General features: G+C 37.7%; 3 protein-coding genes across 3 annotated transcripts; 2 read left to right on the forward strand and 1 right to left on the reverse strand.

Annotated features, from left to right (window-relative positions):
• Positions 1-1589: 1589 nt before the first annotated feature.
• LOC121796734 (secreted RxLR effector protein 161-like) lies at positions 1590-2279 on the forward strand. Its single transcript, XM_042195522.1, has one exon. The coding sequence runs from the start codon at positions 1590-1592 to the stop codon at positions 2277-2279; it is 690 nt and encodes a 229-aa protein (XP_042051456.1).
• Positions 2280-17102: 14823 nt separating this feature from the next.
• Positions 17103-19412, forward strand: LOC121795455 (cytokinin riboside 5'-monophosphate phosphoribohydrolase LOG3-like). Its single transcript, XM_042193994.1, has 7 exons — positions 17103-17378; positions 17814-17911; positions 18054-18084; positions 18555-18654; positions 18811-18881; positions 18956-19099; positions 19168-19412. Exons 1-7 carry the CDS (start codon positions 17259-17261, stop codon positions 19258-19260), a joined length of 657 nt encoding a protein of 218 aa, XP_042049928.1. The 5' UTR covers positions 17103-17258; the 3' UTR covers positions 19261-19412.
• Positions 19413-19492: 80 nt separating this feature from the next.
• LOC121795453 (BTB/POZ domain-containing protein At5g03250-like) lies at positions 19493-21774 on the reverse strand. Its single transcript, XM_042193993.1, has 4 exons — positions 21689-21774; positions 21400-21469; positions 20102-21319; positions 19493-20031 (listed from the first exon to the last, which is right to left on the reverse strand). Exons 1-4 carry the CDS (start codon positions 21745-21747, stop codon positions 19603-19605), a joined length of 1776 nt encoding a protein of 591 aa, XP_042049927.1. The 5' UTR covers positions 21748-21774; the 3' UTR covers positions 19493-19602.
• Positions 21775-27752: the final 5978 nt, after the last annotated feature.

The raw sequence follows: 27752 nt of genomic DNA on the forward strand, positions 1-27752 counted from the left end.
GGTACAGTCATACAACATTCTTGTGTGGAAACTCCACAACAAAATACTCGTGTGGAAAGGAAACACCAACATCTTTTAAATGTGGGAAGAAGTTTGCTTTTTCAATCTCTTTTGCCTAATACCTTTTGGGGTGACTGCATTCTTGCATCATCTTACCTCATAAACAGAACCCCATCTTCTGTGTTGCCCAACAATATATCCCATTTTCAAGCTCTTTTCCAAAAACCTCCATCATACTCTCATCTCAAGGTTTTTGGATGCTTATGCTATGCATCTACTCTCAATCACCATAGAGACAAATTCTCACCAAGAGCTTCTAAATGCATTTTTTTGGGGTATCCCTCAGGGTATAAGGGCTATAAACTTCTTGAGATTGATTCAATGCAAGAAATCATTACCAGAAATGTGGTGTTTCATGAAGATACCTTTCCCTTTGATCACCTCGCACCTTCTGTTTTTCCCATTCCTACTGATATGGCACAAAATTCTCCAGCTTCCACTTCTGATATGCTACAAAATTCTTCAACTTCCCCTCCCACAGATGTCACTCTAACTCCTAAAACTCAAATCACACGAGCTGGTAGACAAACTAAATCTCCAGCCCACTTTACTGACTACATTTGCAATTCTGTCTCATCCTCATCTTCCTATCCCATTTCAGCCTACTTCTCACTCTCTAAACTATCTCCTCCTCACCTCAAATATATCATTCTCATGACTGCTGTGTTTGAACCTAAATCCTACAAACAAGCATCTCCATACCCTAAGTGGCAGCAAGCCATCCAAGAAGAATTATCTGCTCTCATACAGAACAACACATGGACAATTCTTCCTCTACCTATTGGGAAAATACCTATAGATTGTAAATGGGTATTCAAAGTGAAATTTAAACCAGATGCCACTGTTGAAAGGTACAAGGCTCGTTTGGTGGCTAAGGGGTTTACTCAACTAGAAGGCATTGACTTTCTAGACACATTCTCACCTGTGGCAAAATTGACTACTGTCAAATTCATCCTTGCTCTAGCTGCTATACATGGCTGGTCTCTCTATCATCTGGATATAAATAATGCTTTCCTTTATGGTGATCTCAAAGAAGAGATCTATATGAATATTCCTCCGGGGCTTCTTGTTGAGGAGGGCAATCACAGTGGCTCTAGAATGGTCTGCAAGCTCAATAAATCCTTATATGGATTGAAGCAAGCATCAAGACAATGGTACTTGAAGCTCACTGAAGTACTAGCTAAATTCGGATTGCAACAATCAGCCTCCGACCATTCTTTCTTCTTCAAGAATGAGGGTTCATTATTCTTTGCAATGGTAGTGTATGTGGATGACTTAATGGCAGCCACTAACAAGCCTGAGGTCATGAAGGATTTCAAAGAGTTTCTGAGTCAGTTCTTCAAGTTTAAAGACTTAGGAACTCCCAAATATTTTCTTGGTTTGGAGATAGCAAGAAGTGAAAAGGCATCATGGTCTCCCAAAGAAAATATGCAATGGATTTAGTGAGAGATGCAGGTTTGCTTGGTTGCAAACCATCTTCTGTGCCGATAGATCCTTCAAAACAATTACAACAGCAAGCGGGTGATGCGATGGAAGACTCTTCTAAGTATAGAAGACAAATAGGGAGACTGCTATACTTATGCATTACTAGACCCGACATCACTTTTGTTGTGCATAAACTAAGTCAGTACGTATCAAATCCATGTGTTGATCATTGGGAAGCAAGTGAGAGGATATTGAGATACTTGAAAGCTACACCAGGTCATGGGCTGTTCTATTCTATCAAAGCAACACCAACACTTAGCATTTTTTCAGATGCTGATTGGGCAGCTTGCCCAGATACTCGACGCTCTATGACTGGATACTGCCTTTTTCTTGGATCTTCACTGGTGTCATGGAAATCCAAGAAGCAACAAACCATATCTAGATCCTCTGCCGAAGCTGAGTACCGAGCAATGGCTCAAGCAACTTGTGAAGTGACTTGGGCTATTGCACTATTAAAAGACTTTGGAGTAAAAGTAGAGAAGGCAGTCCCTCTCTTTTGTGATAATCAAGTTGCGATGCACATTAGTGTGAATCCGGTTTTTCATGAACGTACTAAACATATAGAGATAGATTGTCATACAGTGAGGGAAAAGTATTTGGAAGGAATTATCAAACCAATGCACATCAAGAATGACTTGCAACTGGCAGATATATTTACAAAGGCTCTTGGTGCTGCTGCTTTTGAGAAGATCTTGAGCAAGATAAGTTTCTACAGCTTATACACTCCATCTTGAAGGGGGGTGTTGAAATACATCAAACAAAGCTCGAAGTGAGAAGCCGAGAACAAGTTACCGTTGGAAGCCGTTGGTGACCGTTGGAAGATATTTTCCAGTTAGTTAGTTAGTTAGTTAAATAATTAGTTATGGATGGCTGGCACTTTCTAGTTTCTTTCCCTTCTTGTTTGATCAGCTATAAAAGCGTGCTGTAACTGAATGTAATCATTGATTGAGTATATTCAAATAAAATTTCTCTGTTTTTTTTTTCTCTAGTTGGTTCTATCATTCTATGTTCATAGTTTTATCATTCTATGTTCATGGTTTTATCATTTTATGTTCATGTCAGTTGGTATATCTTCATGTTGCTCGAGTGAGCTTTGTGTGTGTAGCTCAATCTCGTAGTATGTGTGTTTGGTTTCTCAATTTCTACATCACCATATATACTTAATTATGTTCTCATCCAATAGCATGCATATGTAAACGATGATTGAAGTTATGATAGGCGTTGATTAATGCATATGTCGAGATGTGATTAAGGCGATTTTTGGAATATGTAGAAGGTGTTAGTTATAAAGTCATTAGTCGGCAAAAAAATTTGGGCCACTTTTTTTTGTCGTGAATAAGTGAGATAGGGTTGATCGATCGAGATGCCTTTGCTCAATTGATTATATATAATTCTAATTCTAAAAATTGAGACGTATAAAGAATTCGAGAAGAATAGTGTCGGCATATCTTTCTAAACCTAATATCATAATTCTTTTTTGTTTTATTTTTATATATAAAAATCTGAGGCCAACGGTATTAACTACCGTCAGTCGTTGGGACTGAGGTTGGTGGGGCATCGAATCTTTTTCAAGGGTTATATTTTGATTAAGACTTAATCAATACTTTTAAGTTTTTTATTCGACCTTCATTACCTTTTTTTATGCCATTCCGATAAGACTAACTTTACATCTTTGACAAATTTACTTACTAATTACGGTGCTAATGCCAATAGGATTCACATCAACACCCAACAAATTTTCTTTTTGTGTGGATGTGCTTGTATTACATTTTAGAGTCGCATGTCAATTATAAATCTTGATCAACTAAGTTACTTTGATAATATAGTATATATCATCCGTTTAGAAACGCAGTGATAATTAATCTACTAATAAACATAACCCAAAATGCAAGATCTTTTAGTTTCACCCTACCTAATCAAAGAATGCTTAAATATATATAGTTAAAACTTGGATTAAATGTCCTTAAAATAAGTGAAATTTGAGAGCCAAGTTAATAAATGATTGTATCGACTGATTTGAAAATTTCTGAATCTAACCAAACGAGTCAAAACCACCGCCAAATATCTCACATTTATTATAGGTCAAAAAGTTATTCACTTTTCCATCTCTAATTAGAACCCTGTGTCCAAACAAACGCCTCAATTTCTTAAAATTAGGCTTTTCCTAGACAATAAATCCAATAACTGTCCACGTTATTCTAGCCTTTCTTTCGTGAACAACGAACAACGAACAACGAATTCATATAGTTGAAAATGAAAGCAAAAGAACTTACTCCCTCCGTCCGGCATTAGAGTCTCGATTGACCATTTTTATCCATATGGCATTAGGAGTCACGGTTAGACATTTCCATAAAAAAGTGAAATAAAAATATTATAAAATAAAGCACTAAAAAGCACAAGTAAAAACACATCCAAAGAATAAAACAAATAATAATGCAAATGGGTCACACATTCCATTATCACACACTCCAATTATTACACACTCAAACATTTCTTAAAATCCGCACCCAACTCAACCGGGACTCCTAATGCCGGACGGAGAGAGCATTATAAATGAGCCACTCAATCTCTAAAACGTCTCATAAAAAGAAAATATTATCCACACACTTAGATTAGATGAGATCTTTTAAGTCGGTGCCGGACAAGATTTAGATATTTAACACGCCCCTGCACATGTGGGCCTGAATGACACATCGGATTTCCATCACGTGGGTAGGCAAGACAAGAGATAAGAAACCATCAACGATGTGGGCCAGATGAACATCGGTCTTCCACTCGTGAGATATATAAGTGGCAAAGAGAAATCCATCATCGACTTTGACCTGCTCTGATATCATATTAGAAATGAGTCACTCGTCTCATTAAAAAATCTCATAAGGAGAGAGTTATCCAAATTTATATAGATTAGATGTTATCCTTATCAAATCGATATGAGACAAGATTTAGACATTTAATATGACACAAGATTCAGAATGGAAAACGAAGAAATATTTCATGATTTTTTTATTTTATTTCAAAACAAGATTTTCGTATAAATTAGTTTCGCAAATAATATTCCTGAAACGAAAATGAAAGATTGTTCAATTCTTATTAAGAGCTCCCAAATATAATAAGGTAATTGTATCATCGATGGGAAATAATTATTTTTAATTTGTTGTAAAAATCATGGATTAAATATGCCCGGTCAATGGTTTTGACCAAAGAATAAATGTGACGAGACATTTAATTTTGTGAAATTAAATGATATAGCGTCGTTCTACATTTTACGTAGATAAATGTAATATATTCACTTTCTCTAATCCGATTTCCGGTGAGTGAGAAATAGTGGATTAAAGTTGGGCATAATTAGCTTTTAATTAAAGCTTTAAGTGTGAGCTTAGGGAATAATTAACTAAGTGTTAATTATCCCACATTAACACATCTTTTAATGTGTTTAAATAAAGTGATTTTATGTTACTTAATAATTATAGTGGATTAAGATGGGTGAAAAAGCCCGCACGCGCGAACACGCGCGCGCCGCCGCCGCCGCCGCCCGCCCTGCCCGAGCCCGTGCGCGTGCTCGTAGGCGTGGGCATGGGCGCGGGCCTCGGGCCTCTGGCCCGAGCCCGATCTCGATCTCGATCTCGATCTTGGACTTGGACTTGGACTTGGACTTGGATCTTGGCAATTGGTCTTTGGGCTTGGGGCTTGGCCCAAACTATTCTTTTTGGACCACCGCCGAGTCAGCAATCCAAGTGGCTTGACACGTCGTCAAGCGAGGCACAGTCACGGGTGCCACGTGAGAAATCCACACGCTCCACACACGGATGGCACAATTGGCCATGATGAGCCTTCAATGGCTGGTTGACCCTGCATGGTGGCTTGGCCTATAAATAGGCTAGCCATACCACTGCATTAGGACACAACACATACAAGCATTCTCTGCATAAGCTCTCTCCCTCTCTCTGCATTGTCTTTCTGTCGAAGCTCTGCTCTCTCCTCCATCCAGTTCGCCGGAGCTCTAGTGATTGCGGTGCTGCATCAATAGAGACGTAGCCGTTTTACCTTTGGGGACGACACGCCAAACCGAAGAGCACTACCGGGGCGTATCTCGTCTTGCGGGAAGAGGCCTCCTCGACTCGGCTAAACTTAGTTCACGGTTCTTTGTTTCGAATTCTTGCGTTGTAATTTCATTTAGTTCAGTTTCTCCTTTTCTTTCTTTTGGGTTGTATTACGCCCGGTTTTGTTATCTCTTGTAATCACCAGAAACCAACAATCGCAAGACGAGATAACTTGCCTTTGAAGGATTTTGGACTCTAAACTGAACCTAAGAACTTTCGAAACATTAACACCTTTTGCTGGAGATGTCGACGGAATCCAACACTGCTGCTGCCAACGCCACCGCCGCCATTCCCTCAACCATGGCGACCACTGGACCGATCAACACTTCATCGATTCCCTCGATGATGCCAACTCCCGGCTTCCCAGCCGCTTCATCCACTGTCCCTTGGGTTTGGGACAACCCTTACGGGGCGTCCACTGGTTCCACCTTTGGTGGTTCGGTTGGTTCAACTTTCAGTGGTTCCTTCGGGTCCTTTAATGGATCGAGTGCTGGGGCCTTCGGGTCTCACACGGGTGTTGGGACCTTCGGGTCTCACACGAATGCTGGGGCCTTCGGGTCTCATGCGGGTGCTAGTCTCTTCGGGGCTGGTACGACCATGGCGGGCTCTATGCCCAACATGAATGGTGGGGGCTCTATGCCCAACCATGTTGTTGGCTCCTTCGGGGGCAACGGAATTGGTTCCTTCCAAGGACCAAGCGCGGCACCTTTGGCACCAAGAATGATGCCACCTGCCGAGAAGCCACCAAAGTTTGGAGGATCTGACTTCAAGCGGTGGTACCAGAAGATGTTGTTCTACTTGGCAACATTGGGCGTCGCCAACTTCCTCACGGAGAACGAGCCGCCCGCACCAAGCGACCAAGAGACTAGGCTCGAAGTCATGGCAGATTATGAAGCTTGGAGGAAAGGAGATTACCTTTGTAAAAATTTCATTCTAAGTGCTTTAGATGATAGTTTGTACAATGTATACTCCAATGTAACCACATCTAAACAAATGTGGGAAAACCTAGAAAAGAAGTATAGCATAGATAATGCTGCAGGGACGGAGCAAGTTGTAGCTTCCAAATTTATGGACTACAAAATGGTCGACTCTCGACCCGTCATGGAGCAAGTCCAAGAGCTCCAAATGATCATCCACTCATTAGTGGCTGAAGGGATGACCTTGCCCGACAAATTCCTAAGGTGCACGATCATTGACAAGCTCCCTCCAAGTTGGAAGGACTTCAAGAGTTATCTCAAGCACAAGCGAAAGCAGATGACCCTTGAAGACTTGATCGTGAAGTTGCGCATCGAGGCCGACGTGCGCAAAAGTGATCAAAAGGCTAAGGGATTTACCCCAAATGAAGCCAAGGCCAATCTGTTGGAGCGGGGCGGACCCTCCAACAAACGCCCTCGCCCAAACCGTCCAAATGACAAGGGGAAGGGAAAGCAGCCTTCAAAGAAGTTTGAAGGCGACTGCTACAAGTGTGGCAAACAAGGCCACTTTGCAAAGGACTGCCGCAGCAAGAAGAAGAAGCCAGCTGCCCACGTCGTTGAGAAGGAGTTCAAAGACTGGGATGAAAACGACCTCATTGCTGTGGTCACTGAAGAGGTCAACCTTGTTAACAACAACAATGGTGGCTGGTATATTGATACCGGCGCTACTGCACATGTTTGCTCCGACAGGAGCAAGTTTGCCTCCTACACTGCTGTCGAAGGGAGGAAAATCAACATGGGGAATCAAGCATCGTCCGAAGTCCTCGGCGTTGGCAACGTGATTCTCATGATGACGTCTGGCCTAACTATCACGTTGAAGGATGTGCTGCATGTCCCAAACATCCGCAAGAACCTAGTGTCAGGATCAATACTAGTTAATAAGGGGTTTAAACTTGTATTTGAGTCTGATAGGTTTGTCTTGTATAAGTTTGGAAAATCCCTCGGAAAAGGTTATGTAACCGACGGGCTTTTCAAGCTTAGTGTAGCAACTCGCAGTGTTGCAAAGCCATTGGCCAATAATAATAAAGCATCTACTTCCTCTTATTTGACCGAGTCTTCAAATTTGTGGCATTGTAGATTGGGACATGTAAATTCAAAAGCCATTAAAAGATTAGTGAATTTAGATTTACTAAAGGCTAATGAAGTGGATAATCAAGATAAATGTGAAATTTGTCTTGAAGCAAAAATGACTAAGTTGCCGTTTCACTCGGTTGAACGAAGCACAAAACCCCTTGAATTAATTCACACGGATGTATGTGATTTAAAGATGGTGCAAACTAGAGGTGGTAAAAAGTACTTTATCACTTTCATAGATGATTGCACAAGATATTGCTACATTTATCTTTTAAGAAGTAAAGATGAAGCAATAGAGGCGTTCAAAAATTATAAGAACGAAGTTGAGAATCAACTTGGTTGTAAAATCAAAATGATTCGAAGCGATAGAGGAGGAGAATATGTAGCCCCGTTTGAGGAGTTATGCAACGCAAGTGGTATAATTCATCAAACAACTGCTCCATATTCACCACAATCTAATGGTGTTGCAGAACGCAAAAATCGAACTCTAAAAGAGATGATGAATGCACTGCTTCTAACTTCAGGATTACCACATAACATGTGGGGGGAAGCTGTTTTGACAGCCAACTATATCTTGAATAAGATCCCTCTCAAAGGAAAAGATGTCACTCCTTATGAGTTGTGGAAGGGAAGGAAGCCATCCTACAAATACCTCAAAGTGTGGGGGTGTTTGGCAAAGGTGATGGTTCCTCCGCCCAAAGAAGTTACAATCGGACCTAAGACGGTTGATTGCATCTTCATTGGATATGCACTTAACAGTAGTGCATATCGATTTGTTGTTCACAAGTCTGAAATATCGACTATAATAGTGGGGACAACAATTGAGTCAAGGAATGCCGTATTTCTCGAAAATACATTTCCTTGCAAAGACAAAGAAAAGGTCGTAACCAATTCTGAGACAAGAATTGAAGAAGAAGCCACTAGTTCTAAACCAGTGGAAGAAGAAGCCACTAGTTCTAAATCAGCGGATGCGGAACCTGAATCGCGCAAGCGTGCAAGGCCCAATCCTAATGATACAGTACTAAGACGTGGTAATAGGGTCAGAACACCAAAAACATTTGGTCCTGACTACATTGCTTTTATGCTAGATGAAGAACCGACATCTATAAAAGTAGCTTTCGATGGCCCAGACGGGTTGCATTGGAAAGAAGCTGTTCAAAGTGAAATTGATTCAATTTTGCTAAACCACACGTGGGTGTTGGTTGATCTACCTGAAGGTGCGAAACCTCTGGGTTGTAAATGGGTACTTAAAAGAAAATTTAAGGCCGATGGAACAGTGGATAAGTATAAAGCCCGACTAGTAGTAAAGGGTTTTAAACAAAAGGAAGGACATGACTTCTTCGATACATACTCACCTGTAACGAGGATTACTTCCATCCGCGTGCTTCTCGCGATTGCTGCATTGCACAATCTTGAGATTCACCAAATGGACGTAAAGACTGCGTTTCTAAATGGTGAACTAGAAGATGAAATCTATATGGAACAACCTGAAGGGTTTGTAGTACCTGGACAAGAGAAAAAGGTCTGCAAACTGGTTAAATCCCTCTATGGATTGAAACAAGCGCCATTGCAATGGCACTTGAAGTTTGATAATGTGATGTTATCAAATGGGTTTAAAATCAACGAGTGTGACAAATGTGTCTACATCAAGAGCACTAATAACGGTCATGTTATAGTGTGTCTCTACGTTGATGATATGTTAATCTTGGGTAGCAACACTCAAGTAATTAACGATACAAAGGCCATGTTAAAGAGAAACTTTGACATGAAAGACATGGGTCTAGCCGATGTAATTCTTGGAATGAAGATTCTAAGAACGAATGATGGAATCATCTTAACACAATCACATTATGTTGAGAAGATATTGAATAAATTCAAAGCCTATGATGGCGCGCCGGTTAAAACTCCAATTGAACTCGACGTTCACTTGAGCAAAAACAAAGGCGAGCCCATTGCTCAAGAAGAGTATGCACGGGTCATCGGGTGCATTATGTACTTGACTAATTGCACTCGACCTGACATTGCTTGTGCCGTGAACAAGTTAAGTCGTTACACGAGCAATCCAAGCAAAGAGCATTGGAGAGCTCTTGTGAGGGTTTTGAGATATCTAAAACATACTCAAAATCATGGGCTACTCTTCTCGAGATACCCCCCGGTACTTGAAGGGTACTGTGATGCCAATTGGATATCTGATAATAGAGACTCACTTTCGACAAGTGGATACGTCTTTACTATTGGGGGTGGTGCTGTATCGTGGAAATCCACAAAACAGACATGTATAGCCCGATCAACAATGGAATCGGAGTTCATTGCCTTGGATAAGGCTGGTGAGGAAGCCGAGTGGCTTAAGAACTTCCTTGAAGATATTCCATTTCTGTCTAAACCAGTGCCACCAGTGCTAATCCACTGCGATAGCCAAGCGGCTATTGGAAGGGCAAACAATGGTTTCTATAATGGTAAGTCTCGACATATACGTCGACGACATAACACCGTGAGACATTTGATCACAACTGGCGTGATTACAATTGACTATGTGAAGTCAATAGATAATCTAGCGGATCCGCTAACCAAAGGGTTAAACCGTGATCAAATGAATAAGTTGCTAGAGGGAATGGGTTTGAAATCCACAAACTAAAGAATTATCATAGTGGTAACCCAACCATGATGACTGGAGATCCCAAGAACTTGGTTCAAAGGGACAACTAAGCTATGAGAGTTCAAGAGAAACACTCAACTATATCTATTCCCTAAGAGCAATAGAGTGTTGGCGAACTTGTCTTGTGGTAAAGGCTAAGTCTATGACTTTTAATGATTCTTAAGGATCTCAAAGAGATGGAGTTCTCAAAGAGACCAAGTATGGCAAGGTACTTGACCAAGAATCACCTATATAAGTGCGAAGTGTGGTCGCTTCATAAAAAATACTTATGAATCCAAAGTGGTGTCCAAGACCGCAATGGACACAAAACGTGAGAACGGATGAGGTCGAGGTGTTTAAGTGTTAACACCATTGTCTCGGTGCACGCCGTGGGGGATTAGTTCAAAGCATCGCGCTACTAAGCCGCCTGTGTATCCGATGGTGTCGACTATGGAGGGTTCAAAGTCAACAACTACCTATCCTTATGCTTATATAACTCTCGAGGGTTGAGCTTGTGTCTGCATGCATATGCATTTGGCTATTTCCACTCATGTGGGGGATTGTAAAAATCATGGATTAAATATGCCCGGTCAATGGTTTTGACCAAAGAATAAATGTGACGAGACATTTAATTTTGTGAAATTAAATGATATAGCGTCGTTCTACATTTTACGTAGATAAATGTAGTATATTCACTTTCTCTAATCCGATTTCCGGTGAGTGAGAAATAGTGGATTAAAGTTGAGCATAATTAGCTTTTAATTAAAGCTTTAAGTGTGAGCTTAGGGAATAATTAACTAAGTGTTAATTATCCCACATTGGAGAAGTAACACATCTTTTAATGTGTTTAAATAAAGTGACTTTATGTTACTTAATAATTATAGTGGATTAAGATGGGTGAAAAAGCCCACATGCGCGCACACGCGCGCGCCGCCGCCGCCGCCGCCCGCCCCGCCCGAGCCCGAGCACGCTCGTGCTCGTGGGCGTGGGCGTGGGCGCGAGCCCGAGCCCGATCTCGATCTCGATCTCGATCTCGATCTCGATCTTGATCTTGGACTTGGACTTGGACTTGGATCTTGGCAATTGGTCTTTGGGTGGTCTTTGGGCTTGGGGCTTGGCCCAAACTATTCTTTTTGGACCACCGCCGAGTCAGCAATCCAAGTGGCTTGACAACGCGCCGAGTCAGCAATCCAAGTGGCTTGACACGTCATCAAGCGAGGCACAGTCACGGGTGCCACGTGAGAAATCCACACGCTCCACACACGGATGGCACACTCCTGCCACACGCCTGTAACCGACGTCGGTTACGAATTGGCCATGATGAGCCTTCAATGGCTGGTTGACCCTGCATGGTGGCTTGGCCTATAAATAGGCTAGCCATACCACTGCATTAGGACACAACACATACAAGCATTCTCTGCATAAGCTCTCTCCCTCTCTCTGCATTGTCTTTCTGTCGAAGCTCTGCTCTCTCCTCCATCCAGTTCGCCGGAGCTCTAGTGATTGCGGTGCTGCATCAATAGAGACGTAGCCGTTTTACCTTTGGGGACGACACGCCAAACCGAAGAGCACTACCGGGGCGTATCTCGTCTTGCGGGAAGAGGCCTCCTCGACTCGGCTAAACTTAGTTCACGGTTCTTTGTTTCGAATTCTTGCGTTGTAATTTCATTTAGTTCAGTTTCTCCTTTTCTTTCTTTTGGGTTGTATTACGCCCAGTTTTGTTATCTCTTGTAATCACCAGAAACCAACATTTGTATCACCTTTATTTTTTAGTGGTAGTAGTAAAGATCAATATGATTCTAAGTTTGGAAACATCAAGTAGACTTTTCTACCGGGGCGTATCTCGTCTTGCGGGAAGAGGCCTCCTCGACTCGGCTAAACTTAGTTCACGGTTCTTTGTTTCGAATTCTTGCGTTGTAATTTCATTTAGTTCAGTTTCTCATTTTCTTTCTTTTGAGTTGTATTACGCCCGGTTTTGTTATCTCTTGTAATCACCAGAAACCAACATTTGTATCACCTTTATTTTTTAGTGGTAGTAGTAAAGATCAATATGATTCTAAGTTTGGAAACATCAAGTAGACTTTTCTACTAGCCTATTTTGGTGATATCCTCCCAGCAATTAGCTCCCTATAGAGAGCCATTGTGTTTGATGGGATATATCGATTTCATTGATTTCAGGTGAAGATTTGGACCCAGTTAAAATTTAAATGTTACTACTATACTTTATCCAATTGGTTTCTTTGTTTCTTTTGTTTTGCAACTTTAAGTTTTCTGTTATCATATTATCAATGTAACCCTTTATTTAAATTTATATTTCTGCCAAATTCACTGTTTTTGCCTAGGTATGATTTTAGGGGAAATTGTGAAGTTTGCTTAAATAGCGCATTCCAAAATTTTCACACTAACAAAAATTTGGATTTATATATATCTTTGTATGAATCTTAATATTCTAAATGTTTTTATATTTAACAACACATTTAACACCTACTTATCCATTTCATCAATTGGAGACACTTAGCTAGACACATATGCGCTACATCAATAATATAAAACATTTATGCTACCTAATTGTTTGGCCATAATCATGAGGGTGTTTTACTCGTGAGTTTTGAAGCCGAAATTTAACATTTCAATTACTTAACTTCCATAATTTATAATTTTATTTAGTAATTAACAAGATATTTCAATCCTAAATATTTGTACATGTTTTTTAATGCGTGCGTAATTACATTAATACCTTGATTATTGTTCATATGAACTAAATGTTGCATCCTTATTTAGAACACTACAACAAAAAAAATCAGATAAGAACGCTTTTTTAATACTATTAAGAACGTAATTTGTGTGTCTAATTATACCACCGACGCTTCATAAAGTGTTTTTATTGTTAGTGTCCCAACTAAAATTAGGGGACACAAATAAAAACGACCTACAAAAATAAAAGATTAAGATAATTTACCATACACTTAGGGATGCTTTCTTTTGGGTCCTAAATTATGGTTGTTTTTAAAAATTTTCAAATGCTAGTAATTACTTCACAATTTTTGTAGTGACTCTGAAAGAAAATTTACAATTTGATGCATTTAGTCATGTGTAGGTTAGAAAAATGTAGTGCCGCCCCAGTCAAGGAAGTTCTTGATTATTGAACGAAAACACCTAAAACCTTATCTTTCGATAGATCATATAGAGACAGTCATCATTGTAAAATGATTTTGAATTCTGAAATTCTTGTCTCTCTTGAATGTTTAATTCTATATGATCATTTTGAGCAATTTTAATTAAGTTTACAGCTACAATATAGTTTAGTTTCAATTTTTGTTCAGCCATAAAAATCATCATTTATTGAGAAACCATACGTGAGAAGGCAAAGCAAACTTAGATAATTATAGAAGTCAATAAAATAATAAAATGATGAAATGAGGGCGGTAAGATAAAACAAACAAAATTTGGAAAATGTTAATGGAAAAAATATAAGTGAGATAATGAGTCAGCCAATGAGGAAAAGTGAACCATTTTCTGTGGCCAAAGATCCTAAAAGTGAACCTAAAACCTAGGTCGACAAGGTCATAAATGAATTTACTATTTAACCCCCAAGCGAATTAAATTACAAAAATACCTATTTCATTTATTTTTTACGTGTTAACTTTAATATTCATGATATTACATGCAAAAACAGAATGTGTAGTCGCGAAATGATAAATTAATAATATTGCATTAAATGGAAATTTCGGTGGGGGTGACAACAAATGAACAAAGTCATACTTGTGCTAAACTTTATGAGACCAGATGTTGTAATAAAAAATATCAAAACTTTAGGGAAAGTAGAAGCCATACTGTGGATAGGGTAATGAGGCACGTGTCATACTATAGTTGGCTGTTTATTTTGCGACAACCTAACTAACATCATCCACGGCAGTCTTTCCTCTCTCTACTATTTTTTATTCTTTTATTAATTAATTTGGAAATCACAATAAACTCAAAATACGTAAGATTTTTTTCGGTAAAAAACGATCGGAGAAAGTGGTTAAAAAGAAGAAAAAAGAATGTAACATCTATCCCTAGCATAGTATAGGCAGAGGATTAATTTGTTGGTTTTGATTAATAATAATAATGGAGAGTAATTGTTTTATTGAAGTAGGTTAATGATGAAGAAATTGGTATGGTAGTGGAATATGTTTGAAACCACATAGAGCATTATTTTATATAGTAGTTTAGGAAACAAATACAAATGTGAAGACCGAAGAGAATGAGCATGCACAAAGCACTCACACTAGCATGCTTACTTGCTCCAAAAGTCGACATCTCAGTCAAATTTTGTGGCGTCTCTCTTCTTACAAAAACAGATTTGCGCCCGAATATGCCTATTTGTATCTCTCTCTTCCCTCTCACACACATACACACACAAACACGCTCTTCTAACTCATTCTTCCACTCTCAAATGCATTAGCTATCATTGGAATTTTGATGCTTTCTAACTCTTCCATCCAGTTTCCCGTGTGTCCGCAAAGTCAACAGTTGATTTCGGAGGGAAAAATTTATAAAAATGGCCAAGAATCGACTTCCACTACGCTCTTCAAATTAAATCATGAATACAAACATTATCCAAAATAAAGTAACATGATAACAAAAGTATAAACATACAATTAGAAACCAAAAGCATAAAAGAAATTAAAAAAGAATGCAATAAAGTGAGAAAGATATAATTAAAATCAAAATTAAAAACTATATAACTTCAATTCCTACCAATTATGCAAAACACTTTTCACATTTACCAACTAAAATCTTCTCTTTTACACATCTCCACAACGGTGTCTCACCAGCGTCTCGTCTTGACGTGACGAGATCAAGACGACAAAGTGCAACGTTACATATGCTCCAATTATACTGTTAAGTTGTCAATGAAGAATGTTATTAATAACAGTTTGACGGTGTCATTGCCGCTTCTTCAACTTTGAGGTTGCTTTTTACAATGATCCTATATAACATTGGTTTCTATCACTAATTCTCTAATTATTTATCTTTTATAATTAACTCTATCTCTCGCTATCCCTACAACGCATGAATGGTTGCTTCCAGTGACACTCATGCCGTCAACAAAAAACTCTCACAATTATAAACAGTATTTTGGGCTTTCAACGTAATAATCCTGCCTCCGTCACTGTATAGACTTACTCTTAAGGTGGTGTTCGATTTTCTAGATAAAATAGTAGTAAGATATAATATATGATTAGGTTGTGAGATTATTTAGTAGAAGGGGGGTTGGTTGGCTATGACTAATACTATCCATCTAGGATTAAGTCATGAGATTCAATCTCATGAACCAAACATAGTAATATAAATTTAATCATGAGACATAATCTTGCAAACCTAACTAGGAATTCCCAACAAATGTTCCAATCACAGTGAAATACTCCCTCCGTCCGTGAATAGGAGTCCCGTTTTTCATTTTAGTCCGTCCGCGAATAGGAGTCCCGATTCACTTTGACCATAAATGGTAATAGGGTCTCACCTTCCACTAACTTATTCCACTCACATTTCATTTAAAACTAATATATACAAGTGAGACCTCTATTCCACTAACTTTTATCCACCCACTTTTCTTAATAATTCTTAAAACCGTGCCATCAAGAAATAAGACTTCTAATGGCGGACGGAGGGAGTACTCATCATTATTGAAGGGTTTCATGAATTTAACCCGGCCGTAATAATTTGTAGCAATTCAATTGAATAATATATCTGAAAATGAACAACACCAAATATAGGATATTTATAGAAAATTAGAATGTATTTATCCATAAAATCAAATGCTATTATGATTGAAGAGTTTCATCAATTTAACCCGGCCGTCATAATTTGTAGCAATTCAATTGAAAAATATAGCTGAAAATGAACAACACCAAATCTAGGATATTTATAGAAAATTAGAATGTAGTATTTCTCCATAAAATCAAATCGGTGTACTATGGTGGCGCAAAAATGTGCTCTTCAGTCTTCATTTTATGATCAGCCAGTATCATTCTTTCCCTATTTTATCGTCAGATGAGACAGTGGTTCCAATATAATTAATTTGTGAATCTTGTCCCCACTCGAGCATTGCTATCATAACCATTAAAAAGCGAATTTCACGTCGAATTAATTGTTCACATTGAGCAATGCAATATTGAGATTAGTCTATTTCCTCTCCATTTTTTCTTTTTTCATTACTCTACATTTTATTGAGATAAAACTACATATGAATTGACAATATGCACTAATTTATTTCTTGTTTTATACTCCCCTTCCTCTAAAAATAGAATTTTTTTTCCTTTTTATCCGTTCTCTAAAAATAGAAATTATTTTCTTTCTAATATGGTGAGACTAATTTTGTATCTCTCTTACTTTATCATTTTTACATTAAAAGTCGTTTTAAATATATTTTTAAATTTTTATGAGACAAAGAGAGTATTTTTAACTGGGGGAGGAGACAATGGAAGATCGAAGAATGAGTGATCATGAACGGACGAACTCTAGCCTCTATATTAATACGGAGGGGAGGATCTTTTACGATTATATATTTTGAGAAATAAAATTTGTGGAACATATGGCAAGTTTGAATTTAAAAAAAATAGAAATAAAAATAAAATACTAGTAGCATAGGAGTATTACATAAAATCCAAAATAAAATAATGCAGTGGTCCACACGTGCCAGTTACGCAGCACTTTTAACACGTGCCAACGCCCTTATAAATAAAATCCTTAGCAAGTAAGAGTTGTCTCTCATTGCATATAGGCATTATATAGATGGTTTTGTGCCCACAAACTAGTTAGGTCCATAGACTATATTAGAAGCCAGATTCTTATTTTATTCAAGTTGTAGCCTACGTCGGGAGATAAAAGACAAATATACAAAGTGGGGTGAGAGAAGAAAGAAGAAGAAGAAGAAAAAAGGAAATGGAGAGAGATAGTGAAATGATATCATCAAGATTCAAGAGGGTCTGTGTTTTCTGTGGCAGCAGCCAAGGCAGGAAGGCTACCTACCAAGAAGCTGCTATTGAACTTGGCCAAGTTCTGGTAAATAAAATACACATCTCTCTTTCCTAATTTCATTTCATATTTTCATGCAAGTATTTAAATCATGAGCTTTGCATGCTTAATCCTTCTTCATATTGATTTCCTGCACCATGGAGATAAGAAAGTTACAATCTTTACATGTTTTTGGCTTCCTATTTTCTGTTTTCCACAAGTCTAGTTGCTTTCATCAAAAGGGTCTCTCTCAGTTTCTACCTCAAATGGATAAGAACATGATATTTGGGTGTACTATAACAAGTAGTCTTCCCATAGTACTATCTGCAGTTAACCATGGTAGAAACTTGAAACCGATTCAATTTTTTCCCCACAGTGTAAAAGTCTATGTTGCCCAACTATCTTTTTTAGTTGATATTGAGAAAAGATTGAATCTTTTTTTATATCAAAAAGAAAAGTAATGAGTTTGGTGTGTTTTTGAAGGTTTCGAGGAACATTGATTTGGTGTATGGGGGCGGCAGCATAGGCCTCATGGGGTTGGTCTCACAAGCAGTTCATGATGGCGGTCGGCATGTCATTGGGTGAGCCTTGCATTCTACTCTTATCCTTTGACCACTTGTCTCAAATGATTAGATGGATTTAATCTGTCATTAAAGTTTGTGTTTTTATGTTTAATTCAAATAAAACTGATTACTTTTTGTCATGTTATTGTCTCCTCTGCAGGGTGATTCCCAAGACACTCATGCCCCGAGAGGTATGTTCTCCTATGGTTTTATCATTTTTATTTTTTTTCTTGAAACCGAACACACTTTAGTTTTAGCTAAAAATTGCTTCCTCATTTTCTCTTTTCCACCTCTTTTGCTCTTAGCTTTAAACATGGATATTTCTCTAACTCGAGTATGTTGATTATCTTGATCTGATTTTAATGCTCTTTGCCCCTTTTTCTCTGGTTCATGTTCTGCAACATTAAAAGTTGTTGGTTGGTTCCTTATCCACAGATTGAGGTTGCATTTTATGGAGTACTTACTCTGTTTTGACGTTTTCCCATTTGATTAAATTAATTACACTTAAATCCACCACAGGCTCTGACATTAGTTATTTTCACATTTACTTGTCTGCAAAGATAGAAAACAAATCATGATTGCTTGACTGCACTACAACCAATACAATTAAACTCAACTCAACTCTGCTCATGCTTTTTCTTTCCTACTTTATGTTTTGCAGCTGACTGGGGAAACAGTAGGAGAAGTGAAAGCTGTTGCAGATATGCACCAAAGGAAAGCTGAGATGGCAAAGCATTCTGACGCTTTTATTGCCTTACCAGGTTTCCACTCTCAAATCAAAATCATCAAAACCTCAATATTTGCAATCATATTAAAAAATTAGGGCCCTTGATTTGCTAAATTAGAATAGCTTACACATACTATATCAAACAAGCATGGCATACCTTGTTGTTTAAAGTGTGGTGTGATGTGTGCAGGTGGTTATGGGACTTTAGAGGAGTTACTTGAAGTCATAACATGGGCTCAACTCGGCATCCATGATAAGCCGGTATGAAATACTACTCGTATTACATTTTGCGAAAGATGGGAAATGCACAAGTAATATGTATTGCCATTTTGCAGGTGGGATTGCTGAATGTGGATCAATATTATGATTCTCTGTTGTCATTCATCGACAAGGCCGTAGAGGAAGGCTTCATTAGTCCAAGTGCTCGCCACATCATTGTATCTGCACCAACCGCAAAGGAACTTGTCAAGAAATTGGAGGTAAATTTATACTGGTATATTAGTAGAAACAAGAAATTGTGATCTGAATTGGTGAACTGTGGCTGCAGGAGTACGTGCCTTGCCACGAACGAGTTGCTTCGAAACTCAGCTGGGAGATGGAGCAGCTTGGCTACTCTCATGATTATGATCTGTCGAGGTGATGATTGGATCGGTTTCAAGAAAGCTAACTTGGGATTTTAGGAAAACCTTTTTTTGTAAATGTAAATGGTAATCAGCGATTTGCAATCTGTAACTATTGAATTGCATTATGTAATTTCCTCACTGATGGAGAAGTATCATTCCCTTTATGTAACACCATTTCAATTTTGCATCTGCACACATTTTCATTTTCTCATCACAAAACAAGCACAAGGTATAAATATATAGCCGGAGAAGAAGCGACAAGTGATATGCATTGAGGATTATTTTACAGAGAGTTGTTATGGCAGATGATGAAAATATTGTCTTCTTCATTAAACAATTCATACAAAGCACAAAAGCTTTTAACTTGCCAACTCGCTCTTTTGATGATGCTTCTTCTCGTTGCTGCATGGTTTCTGGGCCTTAGCATTGCTTCTTCTCCAAAATATATTCCAACTCCTCTTTGCTTTAACCTTCCTGAACTCCTCTCTCATGGCCAGGCACTCCTTCTCAAGCTCACTGACACGTTCCCTCAAGTTGTTATAGCGCCACTTGGATGTTGGAAGAACCGAGCTCGGATCCTGGGAGCTATCTAGGTTGTCTGAAACAAAGAGCCAGCCGGAGATTGATGTGCGCAGCCGCAGCTGCTCAAAGAACAAGACTTGCACAATTACTCTCAGAGGCAGCCTCTCATTTTGGGCAGCATGAGTGCTGGCCTCCAACGAAAGCTTTTGACAGTTCATCAGTCGACACATTTTCTCCCTATCAGCGTGTTCCAGCCAAGCGTGCGCCTGATGCAGTAAAAATTAATACAAAGACGCATAGATATTGCATTCAAAGTGAGCAGTGATCTCTATTAACCTTGAGATATATATCAATAGCGCGATAAATTCCATCTGCAATTGGCCTAGCATAGTCAGGAATGGCAGCAGCAAGAGACAGGAACTTTGGAAACTTCAAATTAATATCAGGAGCAACTTCAGCAAGATAAGCATCTAGAAGATTAGCCACCATGGTTAAAGATGTCAATGAATTCGTCCCGTCTCCTGCTAGCTGACTTTCTTCCGTAATAATGCACGGGGAAACAGCCGTTGAAGCCTGTTCTATCGACATAAAATGGTCCAGAATTCTCTGAAAACAGTCTATATCGTACAACGTTTCCACAGAATATCCAATGTTTGGTATCAAAAGATCCTCCAAAGCAGATTGATCTAACTGCAGCCCAATTCGCCTCTCCAGATTATCCCTGCACGGCTGACTCGCCTGCAGCACCATGGCAGTTCGTAGCAGCCTGAGAAGGAACCTCGTATGCACCACCCCTTTCTTGTAAGGCAACAACTCCACTAGCTCCTCAAGGAGCGACCCTTGGTCCGACTCAGATGGGATGGAGATAGTCGAACACGTCTTCAAATTCTTGAAGCTGGACTGCCTATTCATCTGTGGTATATACTTCTTGGCATAGAACACTAATGCCCCCGCCACATTCTCGGCCTTCATCCCTCCCGCCTCCACAGCTTGGATCATCCGTTTATACAGAGGCATACTAAGGAAGGACACATCCTCATACCACCAATCATCAGTCACTGATAGGTTCTTCGAACCAGTGCATATCCCGTTCCAAAACCCAGCCCCTGAAGGCCGTCCTGCCTCGCTGCACCCTGCTACAGGCCAGCCAAACAAATTAGGATCCGCGCACGCCTTCACTGACAAAGAATGTATGCATCTCGTCACAATGTGGAGCTCTTCCGCGTGCACCAGAACCTCCTCACAAGTCTCAAGAGCCTTGATCGTGTCCGTCCAATTGCCAAACACTTCCGTCAGAAACGTCTCAGTTTGTGCAATCAGATTCCCCTCTCCATACTCTTCACTCATCTGGAGGTACTCAGATGCACATCGAAGACTAACCACATTCATCGATGTCAGCTCGATTTTGACACCATAGCAGAATTTCGCAACTAGCTCAAACGATTTCGCTCCACCGGGAAGCTGACTCAATTGTAAAACACAAGGCGATACATCAGCATTAGGCATTTCCGAAATAAGCTTCTCAAGCAGTCCACTTCTCGATAGCAGAGGAAACTGTAACATGTAAACAATTCAACATATATCAACTTCATTTTTAATTAATTTGCCACAAAATCTTCAAAATTAAAGTTCACCTTGTGAAGATGAAACGACATTTCACCAATTTCAACAGTTACATCGCTGATTAAACCAGAAGTGCACTGCCTGTAAAGGAAAAAATCACTATATTATTAGGAATGTTTCCACTACGCGAACATCTGTTGGCATTACATTCGATTCGTATCTATAATCGACGAAAAATAAAACGAAATTAAGAAGCCTAGTTCATATAATGAATCATCATTTAGATTAGAAAAAAGCAGAACGGGTTTTTAAACACAGAATAGGAGGCGTGAAACAGTAATCGGATGGAATAGTGGTTACCAAGTATGGCCGTCGCGGTGAAAGGCTTCAGATTTGGAACCAAGCCGCATGTACGCCATGGATGGATGAAGGTGGTGGGAGAAACAGTATAGTGAAAAGTGCAAAAAGAATAAATGTGAGAACTGAAGGGTTTAGTTCAGTTTTATAGTGTCAACAACTACAAATATGAAGGCAGTTAGTTATCCAACTGTCCACCTTCTCCTCCTTTTTTGTTATAAACCAAGTCATATTTGCAACACTCACACAGTCTGCCTTCTACTATTTCTTTACTTGACCACTCTCACCTCAGTACAACGAGGGATATTGACATCTAATATCATTAAACTTTCAAAAAGTTGCTTTTTTTCACAAACTTTGAAATTGACAAATAATATCACGAACTTTACTCTGAATTTATTATTTCTCACTAATGAAAAAATTCCAACTATATTAATAGATTGAATAATAATTTTGGAGGGTGTGCTTCAAGAAAAACTATCCTCAAAGATTGAAAAACTTGAAGATCTCGAAGCTGTTGTCGAGGAATTTTGGAAAAAAAATTTATATCATGATATTATTTGCCGGAATTTTTTCATTGGTAGAAAATAACAAACTCGGGTAAAGTTCGTGATATTATTTGTCAATTTCAAAGTTCATGGAAAAAACCCAACTTTATGAAAATTCCATGATATTAGAGGCCAATATCCCTATAATGAAATTTAAAAATTTTAATTTCTATCACATACTATCTATACATACATGTATGTAGGGGAGATTTCTAGATATTTACATAAATGCTATTGTAATTATCTTCATCCATATAATAATTATAAAAATCCAATTTCGAAATTCCATCTTGGCAGTTTATTTTCTCAAATTTATTGTAATTATCTTCATCCATATAATAATTATAAAAATCCAATTTCCAAATTCCATCTTGGCAGTTTATTTTCTCAAATTCCAATCACAAAGTTAATATAGTAAATGCAATCCACGTCTCACTTATCAAATTCCAATTACAAATGACACTGCGGCTTGGAACTATCAAATTGCAACACAATAACTATGTGCATATAAATGCACAATATGGCTTTTCATTTTATGCATTAAATTAATTAATAGTAAATGCTATTGGAATATGAAAGCTTAAACATTAAAAAATAGTAGTACTCAGTTTTATTGGGTGAGTTTAATTCCCTTCGCCCTTTCTTCCTCCTCAGCCCTATCTTGAACTTCTTTTCACCCTATAAAAACCACGCAAACACATACAATTACAAACATCTGATTCCGATCAGAAAATTAGGCGTTGATATTTTTTTGGTTCTTGGTATTACATACTAACAAACAAAGCTATTGAAGAGTGTGGCCTTTTATATGTATCGTTGATAATTATGTTTGGTGTGAATGATTGAAGTCTAATTATTAGTTAATAATTTTCTTCATCGATAATTCATTTTATTATACACATTTTTGTTTACAATTCCCATATAATCATATTGTTTCTAATTTCATTTAATGATTTACAATCTAAAATTAATATTTTAAAATATTTTAATCTGTGCATATATAGCACCGGTGCTGTGTAATAATAGTTTGAATTAAACTCACACAATAAAATTGAGGTTCATGCGCGAAAGGTTTTTTTCAATCTTATCATTAGTGAGGTAAGTGAAAGGTTTACAGTTTTATACGTAATTATAATAGTAACTTCTCCTTTACAAAGTTTATTTGATGTTTATATACTTTGATAAACTTAAGATTTAAGAATAGAGAGTTACAAAATTAAGAATTTATTCAATCACATCATATGGGCACAGATCAGAGACGGATGTCGAAACGATTATTGGTAGATCTATATTTTCTAAATTTCATTTCAAAATATATTTTTATGTGATTTATTGGTTGGGATTTTTATATACTAACAATTTACATACAAATTTCAATAAATTAAAAATTTTGTATAAAAGGAAAAAATAGTTTAGTAGGGGGATTTAGCCCTTTATATCCCCATTTGGATCGGCCCATGACACCATTTCATATCGTAGTCTCATCTCATCAAATTTAATTTACAAAATACATTGAAAGAGATTAATATAAGATATAAATTAGGATTTTTAGGTACCCTTGGTTGGGTTTAGCCGTTTAGATACTTGCATTGGATATCCAAATATAATACTAGGCCAGGTATCGAGTGGAGTGGACACAATTTTCTAGTGCAAATATCCGATTTTTTTCATATCGGATACCCACGAATACCCGTTTTCCAACCGCTATTCAGAAAAGAAAAGATAACATCGCCCATATATGTTAATATCTCCACTTTTGTTTAAAAATACGTAGATATAACTAACCAAGCAAAACACACATCACAACTTAAGAAGTTAGGGTTTACATACACCTACTTCATCATATTAACCTAGCTTTTCTCTAGAACTATAACAAAATTTATTAATACAAGAAATTAGATTTCCTATAACATGTAATATCACACTCATCTGATTCAAATTAGTTTTGCATCAATGCAACCTCCATGACATTAAGAATTGTACTCTAAAAAATATTTATAACAAAAATGAAATTACTAGTGAACGATCGTATGATCTGCTCAATGTTGTGGCTGAAAAGAGTGTGAGAGAAGGAAGTCTTCCAAACACGGAAGACGGTCACAATATTTCAATCCTTCCAATTTAATGCTTGTAAACTGACACGAAGAATCACTTCACCGATAGCATAATCCATAACACAATAGTTATGGATGAACAACTCCTTCACATTTATATAAGGTCGAAGATTTGCAAGCACTTGACCATGCGAAATTTTCTTCACTGAGTGTCTATTCAAGTTCAAGTTTATCTAAGCGTGTCTTCATGTCTAACTTTGCATCACTAGCTTCGCTTGCACATACGATATCAATATTTCTTATGCAGAGCAACTGACTAAGGCATTTCAGGTTCTCTAGTTCTACAATACACAACCACTTTCCTCACGTAAGAAATCTAAAATATGGTCATTCCTATTTCTCTCCCAACCATACTATTACTAATTACTAAGATCGAATTCCAACTTTTCCAGCATCCAATTTTATTTGCATGATTTATTTTGATTGATAATAATTGAATAACGAGCATAGTAGATCGAGAGATAGAAGGAGATATGATCCCACGGACGCAAACTGCTTCACAAACTCAAATACTGATACTCTGTTGCCCAGCCAATGACATAGAGGAAGTGACCATTTCTCAAATCTTCAGCAAACTCATAAACTGCAAGGAGTATTTTATTGGGAATTAATTTTGTGGGCATAGTAAGAAGATGCGTAGAATATGACCGAGTTCTTATATTAATATTAATTCTAGATTGTCCTAATCTTACGGATATAAATAGATTTATTTCTATTTAGAAAATATCCTAGATAAATTTGGATAAAGATAATACAAGATAATCCTTATCTAATTAGATTTTGATAAAATTAATTTTATCTAGAATAAATCATATGATATATTCTATTTTCTTATTCTAAATAATCTAAGATTTGTTTAATTTTAGAATGATCGGGTTTTAATCTTTATCTTATGGATTTGGATAAATTTGTTTCCATCCTAAAATATTCTAGTATGATTTAGATAATGATAATCCAAGGCTTGTCTTATCTTAGATTTTAGGATTTGATTTTATTCATATAAAATCTAGATGATTTAGATAATGATAATCCAATGCCAGTCTTATCTTAGATTTTAGGATTTGATTTTATTCATATAAAATCTAGAACATTCTTATTGGGTTTAGATAGATTAAATTCTATCTAGGTAAAACCATAAATATATATGGGTAACCATTATCTTGATAAATCCTATCAAATCCGAAATTCATGATTTCGATAAGATAATGAATTAATTATTTAATTAAACCTTCCTATATTTATTAAATAATTTAAATAATTATCAAGTGTAATTAATCACCATGAATTAAATGGATTTATCTGTTTACTTGGTGTAAATCTATTTTTAGTGTATTATCTGCATTATCTCCTCATGTGATAATTATTCAAAAACCATGTTTAAAATGATTAAGAGATAATTACAACAGTGCATTGTATATGGTCTCCATAAATTGGTCTTATATGAAGCAGTTTCTAATATTATCGCGACCCACCTTAATGGGAGCAATAATCCTACGAAATAGTAAGTTCATAAGATTAGATTTCTTAATAGTAAATTGTTTAAACTAGAAGCGTGTTTCTAATATTATCGCAACCCACCTTAGTGGGAGCCATAATTGTTAGTTCATATGTTTAAACATATTTATAAGATAGCTATGGAATTTTTTTAGTGGCGTACGACCTTCCCTAGAAGGAGTATCAAAACAGAGATGAAATTCCTAGATGCAAATTGTCACGACCGCACTTGCTAGGGGTGTTACAAACGAGGCGATCGTGACCAAGGGACAAACATTAAGAATAATATTTAAGGATAACAGTTCATAAGAAAGCCTCAATTAGCTTAAAGAATAATATTTTAGTTCAAAAATATAGCAGCGGAAATAAGGTTTCAAAGAGAGTCAAGGATGACGCCTGTGTGTGAAGACACAACGCATCCATATTCCCTATGCCGACTCAACATCCACCGCAACATCCCGCTCAACCTGCACATAGAGAAAACACATGCAGGGCTGAGTACTTGTTGTACTCAATGGGCTCATGCCGAAAACATTTTCATAAAAACAGTTATGTCATCTATACCAGTGATCTCGAGTTTTATGAAGTTAAGAAATATCACGAGAACACAAAAATATTTCAAAGTCTGGCCAGACAATCAATCTCCCCACTTTCTCATCAATCATTCAATCACATTCTCTTTCCATAGTGCGACGAAAGTGTGGCCACACTATTCGCCCACGAGACCGGCCGACTAGCAAGGACGGCTCACGATCCCACTTGTGCACACAGCCTGATAGGGTTTGCGGCCCTACTCAGACCCGAATTCGTTTCATTCATTCATTACAGCCATATAGCCTAACGGAGCAAGCTCAGACGAACTAGGCATCAGGCAACAATCTCATAAACAAAACATCATGGCATGACATAACACTTTAAACCACCCTTATTTCTCCATAATCATACTTTTGAAAGCGTAAAAGAGTTTTATAAAAGAAAGCCCACCTCGTTCTCCTAGCAATTCACACCCCAACTTAGCAACTCTCGATCCTCGAGTTCACGAGTACACAACACCCTTGTCAATGACAACACAAGTCAGCCTCACACAACATCATCTTACTATGCATGTCCTATCGCTTCTCTCTCATCGTTTTCCTCAATTTCCCAAACCCAACATACGTCACAAAGGTGTAAGACACGCGTAACACATTTCAACTGATCACAAGTGATTTCAACGTTTAAACACGTTTCTTGGACATACATGCATCATATAACACTTTTAAATCTTGAAACTAGGTGTCATTTTAATAAGGCAGAAAACTGGCAGAATTGCACAGTCAACTTCAAAAATTCACCAAAATTTCATCCTTCCTCATATGACGCTAACATTTGGTCACAACACATTAGACACATTCAAGTTCACCCAGTTAAAATTTCACACCGAAATCATATCATTTGGTCAGTCAAAACATTTATGCAACTCTCTGATCGGAACATAAAATACTAGCAGCACTGCGCAGTTCATTTGTAAAATTCACCGTAAATTCATACGATGTCCAATAAGGCTGAAATTTTCACAAGACTCAGAAAACACTTCAAATTTTCATCTAGTTTAAGAATCACATCAAACGGAGGTCATTTGGTCTGTCAAACAGATTTCGAAATATTCTGGCCGAGAACACACGTTACTGGCAGAATTGCGCAGTCGACTTCAAACATTTTTCAAAAATTCATTTTTTGACAAAAAGGGCTGAAATTTATACGAGACACAGAAATCACCTTGAAATTTACTCAGTAAAATTTTCATATCAAAATTCGACCGTTTGGTCATTCAAATACACGTCGGAATCCACTGTCCGAACACCACAAATTTCATACTCAAAATTTCGAAATTTGAGTTTCTTCCACAATCATCCAAACAAAATTTTCTCA

The sequence above is a fragment of the Salvia splendens genome, chromosome 3, assembly GCF_004379255.2.
Source record: "Salvia splendens isolate huo1 chromosome 3, SspV2, whole genome shotgun sequence".
NCBI classification, from domain to species: domain Eukaryota; kingdom Viridiplantae; phylum Streptophyta; class Magnoliopsida; order Lamiales; family Lamiaceae; genus Salvia; species Salvia splendens.

Excerpts from the sequence above, each read along its gene's own strand:
- LOC121796734 (XM_042195522.1), top strand. The coding sequence starts at position 1,590 with ATGGAAGACTCTTCTAAGTATAGAAGACAAATAGGGAGACTGCTATAC.
- LOC121795455 (XM_042193994.1), top strand. The coding sequence starts at position 17,259 with ATGGAGAGAGATAGTGAAATGATATCATCAAGATTCAAGAGGGTCTGT. Across the intron at positions 18,085-18,554 it reads AGACACTCATGCCCCGAGAG|CTGACTGGGGAAACAGTAGG; the intron begins GTATGTTCTCCT and ends TATGTTTTGCAG. Across the intron at positions 18,882-18,955 it reads TCGGCATCCATGATAAGCCG|GTGGGATTGCTGAATGTGGA; the intron begins GTATGAAATACT and ends GCCATTTTGCAG.
- LOC121795453 (XM_042193993.1), bottom strand. The coding sequence starts at position 21,747 with ATGGCGTACATGCGGCTTGGTTCCAAATCTGAAGCCTTTCACCGCGAC. Across the intron at positions 21,470-21,688 it reads CACCGCGACGGCCATACTTG|GCAGTGCACTTCTGGTTTAA; the intron begins GTAACCACTATT and ends TTTCCTTTACAG. Across the intron at positions 20,032-20,101 it reads CTATTGATATATATCTCAAG|GCGCACGCTTGGCTGGAACA; the intron begins GTTAATAGAGAT and ends TTACTGCATCAG.